The following is a 12,113-nucleotide window of genomic DNA, read 5'->3' as shown; positions in this document are numbered from 1 at the left end:
CATCTTAGATGCTCTGGTACTCGTCTTACCTACTGTCAGGCCCATCCCCTGCATCTCCCATGATCCTCTGTTTCTGCGCTGATCCATTGCAAGACCCCCTCACCCTCATAGACTAGGGCTTTTTCTCAATTAGTCTTTTCTTGAAGATCCAAGGTTACTCCCCTCTTACTCCCCCTTTCCTCCAATGTTTTTTGTAATGCAGTCGAGGAGAGAGTATGCCAGGATTTGAGGAAAGACCAATTGAGAAGGGAATGCCTAACTCTGGTTTAGACCCTGAATAAAGCCACCTCCTCATCCCAAACATTCTCTAGGCACTGCACTTGCTTGTTCTCCAATTAACATTGACCCTCACTCTCCCATTCCCTCCGACTCTTCCTCCTCTTGTTACTGCTATTTTGTGGTTCCTCTTCTTCTGTTGTAGTTCTCTCCCTTTACTTCTCCTAATGATTCCAGATATGTTTACTCTGCCCCTCAGCGTTAAATGTTAACGGCTATTAAACTCTAGGTAAGTGACTATTCTATATGCGTTTCCCAGGTTAGGATTAGTATACTGATATTTTGATATCTGGTTGTGCTGCACCCCCTCTCTCTCCCCCATCGTCCCCCAATCCCTGTCCCCTTGCAGGTGAGTGAGGTGGAGGTGAACGGGCAGATAGAGCAGGTGTGTGAGCAGATGTTCAGCGAGATGGAGTCGCAGGCCATGGATGCGTTGGACCTGCCCATGCCGAGCTGCTTCCGCATGCGTAGCCACAGCTATGTGAGGGCCATGGACCAGGGCTGCTCCGAGGATGAAGGGATGTCTCTGCTGCCCGCCTCACCCCCCAGGACCACCACCACCACTGTCAGGACCATCCAGAGCAGCACAGGTCAGTTGGTTAATCACTCTTACACTACACACGGATTAGTCACAGGTCAGTCTGGCAAGATGGCACTGACAGACATGGCAGCTCTGCTTTTAGCTCATAAGCAACTTTGCAGTATTTCGTTTTTTTGAGTTTATTTCTTACATTATTAGCCCAGAAAGTTTTTTGTTATTACATACAGCCGGAAATAACTTTTGGATATCAGAGTGGCGGTAACCAAGATTACGACCAGGAATACGCCTTTCCCGAATTGGATCCTTTTTTCGTACCCCCCAGGGCAGTTGAATTTATCCCAGAGGCTGCTCCAAAAGAGGTATACAGAGTGGACTTCTAGTCTGGCGTGCACACCATCCATCGCTGCCGAGTATATTACTCGCTAATGTTCAGTCTCTGAGGATGTCCTTCTAGAGCGACATCAGGGACTGTAACATACTCTGTTTCACGGAATCATGGCTGTCCGAATATACTGACCCCCTCCTTACAGCCAGCTGGGTTCTCAGCACATTGCACAGACAGGAATAAAGAACTCTCCGGGGGAAGAAGAAAGGCAGGGGGATATGTTTCATGATTAACTACTCATGGTGTGATTGTGATAACCTACAGAAACTCAAGTCCTTTTGTTCATCCAAACTAGAATACCTCACAATCAAATGCCGACCGTATTACCTCCCAAGACAATTATCTTCGGTCATACCACGGCGGCCCTCAAAGACCTACACTGGACTTTGTGCAAACTGGAAACCACATATCCTGAGGCCGCATTTATTGTAACTGGGGATTTTAACAAAGCAAATTTGATGCTATCAAAGTTCTATCAAGACATTGACTGTAGTACTCGCGCTGCTAAAACACTTGACCACTGCTACTCCGACTTCTGGGAAGCCTACAAGGCCCTCCCCCGCCCTCCCTTCGGCAAATCAGATCATGACTCCGTTTTGCTCATCCTTTCCTATAGGCAGAAACTCAAACAGGATGTAAACGTGCTACGGTCTATTCAATGCTGGTCTGACCAAGCGGAATCCATTCTTCAAGATTGTTTTGATCACGTGGACTGGGATATGTTCCAGGTTGAACAACATCGACGTGAACACGAACACGTTCATCAGGAAGTGTATAGCGGATGTTGTTCCCTCTGTGACTATTAAAACCTACCCAAATCAGAAACCGTGGATAGATGGCAGCATTTGTGCAAAACTGAAAACGTGAACCACCGCATTTAACCATGGCAAGGTGACTGGGAATTTGGTTGAATACAAATTGTATAGTTATTCCCGCCATAAGGCAATCAAACAGACAAAACGTGAGTACAGAGATTAAGTGGAGTCGCAATTCAACAGCTCAGACACGAGACGTATGTGGCAGGGTCTATAGATAATCACGGATTACAAAGGAAAACCAGCCACATTGAGGACACCGACGTCTTGCTCCCGCACAAGCTAAACACGTTCTTCTCCCGCTTTGAGGATAACAAAGTGGCTGATGTGGCTCGCTCTCAAGGACTGTGGTCTCTCGTTCTCCTTGGCAAACGTGAGTAAGACATTTAAACATGTTAACCCTCGCAAGGCTGCCAGCCAGGATGGAATCTCTAGCCACGTCCTCAGAGCATGCACAGACCAGCTGGCTGGAGTGTTTACGGACATATTCAATCTCTCCCTCTCCCAGTCTACTGTCCCCACTTCAATATTTACACCATTGTTCCTGTACCCAAGAAAGCAAAGGTAACTGAACTAAATGAGTATCACCCCGTAGCACTCACTTCTGTCATCATGAAGTGCTTTGAGAGGCTAGTTAAGGATCATATCGCCTCTACCTTACCTGACACCCTAGACCCACTTCAATTTGCATAGCGCCCAAATAGATCCACCTACGATGCCATTGCACTGCACACTGCCAAATCCCATCTGGACAAGAGGAATACCTATGTAAGAATGCTGTTCATTGACTATAGCTCAGCCTTCAACAGTATAGTGCCCTCCAAGATCAACATTAAGCTCGGGACTAGAGGCCTCCTGGGTGGCGCAGTGCTAGCTGTGTCACCAGAGACTCTGGGTTCGAGCCCAGGCTCTGTCGCAGCCGGCATCGACCGGGAGGTCCATGGGGCGACGCACAATTGGCCTAGCGTCGTCCAGGGTAGGGAGGGTTTGGCCGGTAGGGATATCCTTGTCTCATCGCGCACTAGCGATTCCTGTGGCGGGCTGGATCAGGTCGCCAGGTGCACGGTGTTTCCTCTGACACATTGGTGTGGCTGGCTTCTGGGTTCGATGCACGCTGTGTTAAGAAGCAGTGCAGCTTGGTTGGGTTCTGTTTCGGAGGAAGCATGGCTTTCGACCTTCGTCTGTCCCGAGCCCGTACGGGAGTTGTAGCGATGAGACAAGATAGTAACTACTAACAATTGGATACCACGAAATTGGGGAGAAAAGGGGGTAAAAAAATGAAAAAATGCTTGTGGATTCCAGGAAACAGCAGAGAGAGCACTCTCCTGACGTGACCACAGTAGAGAAGGTGAAAAGCTTCAAGTTCCTCGGCGAACACATCACCGACGATCTGAAATGGTCCACCCACACAGACAGTGTGGTTAAGAACGCGCAACAGCGTCTCTTCAAGCTCAGGAGGCTGAAAAAATTTGGCTTGGCCCCTAAGACCCTCACAAACTTTTACAGATGGGATCACCGCCTGATATGGCAACTGCACTGCACGCATTTGCAGGGCTCTCCAGAGGGTGCTGCAGTCTGCCCAAGGCATCACCGGGGGCAGCCGATGTCACAGGCCAAAAAGATCATCAAGGACATCAACCACCCGAGCCACAGCCTGTTCACCCCGCTACCATCCAGAAGGCGAAGTCAGTACAGGTGCATCAAAGCTTGGACCGAGAGACTGAAAAACAGCTTCTATCTTAAGGCCATCAGACTGTTAGCTAGCCGGATACCACCCGGTTACTCAACCCGGCACCTTAGAGGCTGCTGCCCTATAGACATGGAATCACTGGCCACTTTAATAATGGAACACTAGTCACTTTAATAATGTTTACATATGAAATGAGTAAAGCAGTATGTATATACTGTATTTTAGTCGATGCCACTCTGACATTGCTTGTCCTAATATTTATATATTTCTTAATTCCCTTATTTTACTTTAGATGTGTGTGTATTGTTGGGATTTGTTAGATACTACTGCACTGTTGGAAAACAAGCATTTCGCTACACCCTCAATAACATCTGCTAAATATGTTTGTGACCAATACAATTTGATTTGATCTGTTGCGCTGTTTGTCTGGCGAGTCAAAACACGCACTGCTCTGTCATACCACTGTAGCAAAAGGAAGTGTCTTCTCTATCCACCACCACGATTAGACCCTCAAGAGCAAAAACAAACACTACTGTCAGCGTTGCATAGACCAATAAAGGTCAATGTCTCCCCTGGAACGCCTATAATTCACACCACCACCACCACTATGGAGACGCTCAAGAGCACCACAGGTCTGTGTTTATCACTTTCACAACGCACATTGATCTACTGTACCAACACTGTCAGGGCAGCACATACCAGCAAAGGTCAATGTCAAGAAAGATTCTCTCCACAGGATCACAGTATGTTCACCTGACTCCCAGAACATACACCACCCTCACACAACACACAATCATAGCAGCACTAAGCCTGAGGATGCTCTAAGCAGGAGAAGTAGAGCTGAGCCTGAGGCCTATCACCACTGTATCTCTTTGAGAGGAGATGACTTTTATTGGTGCTATGGTCAAAACATGGCTGCTTGCCTGGTCCGGTCCAGTCCAGCATGAGGAACATGATCGTCTCTCCCTGGTATATTGGTATATTAAATCACTGTTATATACAGAACATTTTAAATCCGAGCTGGTGTGTGTAATAGGCTTGGAAATGGCACTAATTTCTCAAACGTGGTTAATGGATCTGAAGAAAATCCTTACAAGAACAACTTACAAGAAAAAAAACACATTTTCTGTAATTAATACAATATCTTCGGAGATAAAGTGTGTGTATATGATAAGGACCCTCTCTAATTCCCTTATCAAGTTATTTATTTTTAAAAATGTCTTTGTTTTTATAATTTCACTGAAATGCTTCAAAGGACTTTATCAAACTTAGAGACTGCCCCATCAGATGAGTCCCAGGTGTCAGTGCTGATTTGAGTTGTACTTCCTGCAACCTAGTTTGACTGTTCCTCTGGGAATTCTTGTTCTCCTAGTGGCAATCCACTGGCAGCAAGGCTCTGTTTGACCTCCCAGGATGAAACATTAAGAGACATCTCTGTAGTCCCAGGAAATGATCATCAGGACCATTTTTGCCATATTTTAAATTAAAACATGTAGTTTGAAAATAATTGTTGAGTTTATAGATAATCATGAAAGTGCTGCTACCATGCAGAGGTAGAATGAAATAATAACACAACTGCGAAGGACAGATCTCTCTAACTGATGTTGAGTTGTCTTGGGAAAATAAAGGAGCCATTTGCTTATGTTCTCGTTTAGCTCTTAAAACGTATAATGCTTCAGTACTGCAACAACAAAAGACTTCAGATATGCATAGTTGATGAAAAATAAGCTAGGTACAGTCATCTGAAACAGATAAATAATAAGGGCTTTCTTTAACTCCACCTCCAACTCTTTGCTGGTGCTGCATGTCTGAATGAAGATGTGAGCTCGCTACTTTCCATCCTGCTGCTCTGCACCCGGGGGTAGTCAAGGCAGACATATGGGCTGGACCCGCAGGAGAGCTGCTTGAGCGAGTGGAGAAAAGAGAGAGAAAGAAAAACGTGTGAAAAATATTTTATTTATTTTATACACATTATTTATTTCACGATGTCAATATGTCTTTGTTGTAAATGTTTATGTGCCAAACTGGTGGCAGTTTAGAAAAAAAGAATTTCAGAGTTAATAAAAAAATAATGCCATTGTTGATTAGATCATTTTTTCATTAATTGGACAAATTTCTCTTGGACCATATGGTCTATATGGACACAGATGTAAAAAAATAAAAAATAAAAAAGAATATATGAATACATTTCTTTTAAGTTATTCAAGTATAAATTGCCAAAGTTACCATAGATTACCTGTTAGTTACTGGAGATTCCATTAACATTGGTAAATTAACGGTAGCTTTGCAACCCTAGATGAGAAAATGTGTGGAGGGAAGTTTCTGGAATATTTGATCTTTCACGATGGCCGTTGGGTCTGAGTGAAAACATCAAGCTGGCATTTGCGTCCTGTCCCGACTCTGCCGTCAGCTCTCCACAACATCTCTAGACATTTGAGCTGTGGGGGGGATCAGAGGCTGCTCTCATAAGTTTGAACATGATGCCGAAATCTAGTTTGCATGTTAGATATCGGGCTTGAGAGTGGTACTATGTTTCATTGTATGTGGGCACAGAAGCTGTACAGGTATGTTATTGTCTATGCATCATACGTTTTCATCAATTCTCGATAATCTGTCCTATGACGTCCTTGTCCACATCAAATAAAAGCAGTTGAAGAAGATTTCTAATGAGGCAGCAGATTAATTAGGCATTAGGGGAGCATGGCCCTGAAAGAGGTCACCCTCAGTTAAGAGCCAGGCTAAGACATCTAAAGCCCATGCAAATCACTTCCCCTTTCTGTGCTTTGACTTATCTGCATCTCTGATATCCTACTTTCCCACCATTTATAATTTCCCCACCCATTTCAAAAAGGCAGACAAGCCATTCAATTTTTTGTAGATAATTCTGCCTAAAAATATATAATTATATTAATATGAACACAGGGCGTCGACATCCTTTGATAAGCTTGTGTGTGAATTGAAAACAGCAGCAACAACGTCATAAGCTGTTTTGTGAGGAGTAGAGACAGAATAGGGAATCAAACCGGAGCGTACAGCCCTGACAAAACCGTGTGAACCTAAACCCTTTCTTCACAAAACCTTGTGGACTCTTCTCCTAATAACACAGTTCAACAGAAATTGTCCACAAGGTTTTGAGAGGAAAAGGGGTTTGGTCCACACGGTTTTGAGAGGAAAGGGGGTTTGGTCCACATGGTTTTGAGAGGAAAAGGGGTTTGGTCCACAAGGTTTTGAGAGGAAAAGGGGTTTGGTCCACAATGTTTTGAGAGGAAAATGTTTTTGGTCTTCAAGGTTTTGTGAAAAAGAAAGTCCACAAGGTTTTGAGGCAGAAATAAGAGAGCCAAGCTCATCAGAGTGAGGCCCTGACATTGACGCTTGGTGTGCAGTGGAGGAAGGGGGCGATCCCAGTGATGGCTCATCGCCATGGTGCTGTGAGAGATTTATACGCTGCTGTACGAGAGAGAGAGTCTTATGGTAGAGCTAATGGGGAGGAGTGTTGGTGCTGACATTCAGAGGGCACCTCTACCCCTCGTACATGGCTCTGAGTCTGGCTCCCTGAGACATACCATCTGCCTAAGGGAATGGAAAGCAGGAGATGGGCATAGTTCAAAGTTGTAACTCAGGTTTCTAGGTTATTTTAGGTGAATGCTATTTACAAGGAAGCCTTGTAGGTCAGATAAAATTGATTCTGTTTATCTGATGAATTACCATGTGATTCTTGATTATTTATGTCATATTTTACTAGACTTGTGATGCCATCCTTCCAAGTCTTGTTAATCACTTGAGGAAGCCTGGAAAGCGAGGCTATATTTTTCCATACGGTACGCGGCAGATCAGATATAAAGCTTCTTAATCCCATGATACTTGTGAAAGTGTTTTCCATCCATCCTCCCATCCTTACTAATCTGTGAGACTGATGTGTGTGATTGACGTGTTTCCCTTAACAGCTAAGATGATGGGATGCCAAGAGGCCTTTGGTGTGTAGCGGTGAGTGGGTGTGGGTGCTGCTGCTGCTGAGAGTAGATATGGGTGATTGTACATGACATCTGTGTAATACTGGTGCAAGCTGAGCCCTAGGACTCCTGCTGGCTCATACATACAGCAGAGGAGTGAGCGATGAGGAGAAAAAGATCGAAATGAGGAGGGGATACTATTACAGCTCAGGAGTTGTGCAGTCAGAGCTGTTACAAGAGGATGTCCCCTGGACTTAGAGAATAGAGTGTAGGTACTGGTAGTACTCAGTGTGGGGATCAGTGTTTTGGGAAAGAAAGCACTCTCAAAGCACTAGTTGTTCTAGTGTAGTCAGGTGTTTCAGCGACATTTACAGTGTTTCTACAACTGCCAGCTGATAATACATTCTTCAAGAGGCAATGCATTTACACTTACAAACTATTTAAAAAATAGTGACCTTCATCTCCAGCAAGCCAAGCACGGCAGTAGAATTACAAATAGCCGTCATCTTACCCTCGACTATTATTTATGTACGCTGTCGTACAGTGTAAACAACACTGGTTATAGCTGGAGATCGGAGTCATGTGGGGCCTGTCTCCATGCCTCATTCCCAGAAAGAAGTCCCCCATGGACTGAGATCATTCCCCCAAGGCAGCCTGAGTAACACCGTTGGTGAATGACCCATCTGTGTTCTACGGCTAGAAGGCCTCATTCATCACCCTCCGGCCCTGCCCTGGCTCCTGCCTGTCTGTCAACCACTGTTAACCTCCAGCCTAGCAGGGCATGAATGAGCCCGTCTTTCCTTCCGCTGACGCTGCGTGTGCCAAAACACACGAGGGGTTCTGCCTCCACTCTGACCCTGTCAAGGAATACTTGAATATTCTGCTGAAACTGTGAATCTGTTGACAGCTACTTCCTACTGCGGACTGGAACAGACGAGATGAGATGCATATGGGAAGAAGTAGATTTTTTATTATTATTTGAAAATGGATAAGGAATGGCATTAGATTCCTGAATGACAGGGTTTGTAAGCATGTTACATGGGTTAATATGGGATCATCTTTACTATGCACTGCAGTACATGTTTAGCAGTTAGTCCAATGGCTTTATGGAGCTAAAGCGGATCCTTTTATAGATTCCTGCAGTGGCGGTGGAGGATTGGGGCTGTTTTGTAGTCTTCTAATGTTTTTCTGCTTCACATCGTGAACCAGAACATGTACAGTACCATGGAGATCTTTAAAAAGATACAGTGCATAGAGGCACAGCACTGTAGCACAACAAGGCACATATCCCTTTTCACATTTCACCAGGGCTCGCACAGAGAAGAAAGTGACGACATTGTGGGCAATTAAAAGGAAATGGTTGTCATGGTAAATGGTTGTCATGGTACTTTGTGTTACAATGGATGCCCTGGTCCACAGTAACCTCCAGCGTGGTTTATAGCATATGTGACCTACTCCTACATCTTCATATTTAGCTCTTACTGACGCAATTATGATGGATTATCTCTCTCTCAATAAAAAGGCGCTGAGTCATACACACTCAAGTTCTCCATCCGTTCTCTTGGGTTCTTACCTATATCTTAATTGAATCATATCTTAATTTAATTTCCACACTGTGCTGGTGACAGAGAATAGTGAAGGTAAGGATGGTATCAATAACTCAAGTAACACTTTTTTTGTAAGCAGCCATGTTTGTTGTTGCTCTGGTTGTTGTTTCCACTGTAGGAAGATCCTGATTAGATCATGGCGCATAACACTGTACTTAGCTAATGAGTGTTCTCTTCCCTGAAGCCAGATGTGCAACGTATAAACATAGACATACGATATGACTCACAAGAATTTACATACTTCTACCTGCATGGCTGAATACAAAAAAAATAAGAATTCCACATAGCTCGTGTGCTCTATCACACATCCATCTCTGTATTTCGGTCTGTTCTTGTGTATAAGGGAGGGAACACACACACTTAGGGCTCAGACACACCAATGGTGTTTGCTGGTTGAAAGTACTTAATACTGAACGTAATTTGATGAACCGACTGCGCACCGATTCTACATGTAGAATCACATGTAAAATTTTGGGTGGTCACTAACACACAGTGCGCTGAGAAGTGTCAGTGTCCTCTAACAGGCTGACTACACCGCTTGCGTGGCGTGCACGAGCGTTGCAAAATAAATTTAGATATCTATATTATTCAATATTATTCTGCGTTGCCAAGGGCTAACATAGAAGTCAGTTCTATTTCTGACGCAGATCACGCTGCAAGTCCTGCAACTCCCAAACAGGTACCCATGTGCCATCTCATTGGTTATACCCACATGGGTAACTGAAAGACAAAATAGGTCGGTGGGGGTAATGCACGTAATTCATGAAAGTTGCCAATTGCAATATAAAGTCAAAGAAAAAGCCTGGAAGGAGTAGAGTTGACTAGAAACGATTCAGTTGACCATTGTATGTGTGGATTAATTGGTGGAGTAGAGGACCTTGTGCATTTCAGGTAAAATAACAACTCAATGTTTATATCCCAGGACAAAATAGCTAGCAACAGCAAGCTAGCTAAATAGGACAAATTAGTTAGCAAGTGCAAGCTAGCTCGCTAAATTGCCATAAATGTTTAATGCTTTTCGACCTGTCCCCAAATTAATATAATTGGTTCAGAGTTTGTTTTGATATTTTAACCTGCGTGTCATGATCGGGGCGGCAGGGTAGCCTAGTGGTTAGAGCGTTGGACTAGTAACTGGAAGGTTGCAAGTTCAAACCCCTGAGCTGACAAGGTACAAATCTGTCATTCTGCCCCTGAACAGGCAGTTAACCCACTGTTCCTAGGCCGTCATTGAAAATAAGAATTTGTTCTTAACTGATAAATAAAAGATCGCATTTGGTGTGGGGAGACAAAAAACACTTATGCATGATGGCGCACGCGCGCAGCCGATTTGGGTTCCGTGTAAGAACCTAAACCGTCTGCACACGTGCGCCATTCCTAATGTGATGATTAGATTGGATAGTCCTAAAAACTTTTGGGTCATGTTTTACCCAATAGGAACTGAGTGATGACTGGTGTAATTTTCTTTCTCAGTGAGTAGATAAGATGTTCCTGAACACTTCTGAATGAATCCAGATAATGCCATGATTAAGACAAATCAGTAATTAATTAATTAATAATGATGAGTGAGAAGGTTAGAGGCTACAACAAAACAAAACCTCTCACCATTACCAATAATGGGAGGTTTGTTTTTTGTGGGGTGGGTGGGTCAATGATCTTTGTGTCTTTTGTAACTTTCTGAACACTTCTACATTAATGTGGATGCTACCATGATTATCCATAATCATATCCATAACCATGGTATGTGTGTTCAGAAACATCTTCTATTGTTACTCACAATTAAAGTTTCTCCAAAATGACACAATACATTTATTAACAATTCACTTGCTGTTAGGAAAAAATATAATCTGAAACACAACCAAAACAACCTGCAAATGCATCCAACAAGTTTGTATAGTTGCAAACTTGATGTAGCATTGACACTATAAGTGAATTTGTCTAAATACTTATGTTTTCCTCCAATGGGGAGCTAGATACATAAAGAGCGTTCATTTCTAAATGGTAAAACAGATATGTATGAAAATACCCTCAAGTAAAAGGTGACATTATGTACTGCCGCCTCATATGAAACATTTGAGCTCAAATCCAAAATGGTGTTGTATAGAGCCAAATTAAGAATAAATTAGCTTCACTGTCCAAATGCATATGGAGGGGAGTATATGTCATACACAACCCTGGAAGGACCTGCTACTAGGAGGCTATTGTTTTAACAGCATAATGTGTTTTCTGCCTCTGAGTATTGTGACAAATTATGGTTTTGTTATTAGCTATAGATTTGTCAGGTGTGTGTGTAATAGATACAGTACAGGCAGCAGGGCCAGGGGGGGTCCAAGGGCAGAGGGGGCGGAGTGCAGCGGGGTCACTGCTACACACTAATAAGCTCCACAGTTTGTCAGAGCTGGTGGTGTCTGTGTGCTCCTTCTCCCTCTCCCTGCCAGCCATCGCTCATCAAAAACAAAGCCAGACAGTTGATTTCTATCGTCAAAGTTTTAGAAGTGGCGATGTCAAAAGAGATCATGAGTTGGTGCGTGTCTGTGTATGAGAGATAAAGAGAGAGAGAGACTGTTCTTTGCTTCTGTGTGGTCTGAGGGCATGGTGCTATTTATTCAGTCCTGTCAGAGTTTGCGTTTTGAAGTACTTGTCAAAGCAGACAGAATCCTGGGGCTGGGCCTAGACTCTCTCCATCGACGTAACATAAGTATCCTGCCGCCCTACATGGATCATTCCTCCACAGACACCTCACTTTGTTAGCTTGCCATGGAATAAAATATCTAATATGTGCTGGAGACGATCCCAATATTTCTCACAAGTGAAACATTCATTTAAGAACTCAATTGAAAAGCATTTTTCTT

At 43.7% G+C, this 12,113-nt stretch overlaps 1 protein-coding gene across 3 annotated transcripts in view; it reads left to right on the top strand.

Moving 5' to 3' along the window:
• The window catches only part of LOC112226914 (disks large-associated protein 1-like), a 129,075-nt gene that overhangs the window by 109,101 nt on the left and 7,861 nt on the right, over window positions 1-12,113 (top strand). For all 3 annotated transcript variants that reach the window (XM_024391582.2, XM_024391583.2, XM_024391581.2), the window contains exon 6: window positions 626-866. In XM_024391582.2, coding sequence (XP_024247350.1) covers window positions 626-866 — 241 coding nt within the window. The remainder of the gene's footprint in view (window positions 1-625; window positions 867-12,113) is intronic.

Source organism: Oncorhynchus tshawytscha, linkage group LG28 (genome assembly GCF_018296145.1).
Source record: "Oncorhynchus tshawytscha isolate Ot180627B linkage group LG28, Otsh_v2.0, whole genome shotgun sequence".
NCBI classification, from domain to species: Eukaryota; Metazoa; Chordata; class Actinopteri; order Salmoniformes; family Salmonidae; genus Oncorhynchus; species Oncorhynchus tshawytscha.
This window is presented reverse-complemented; position numbering and strand designations above follow the sequence as displayed.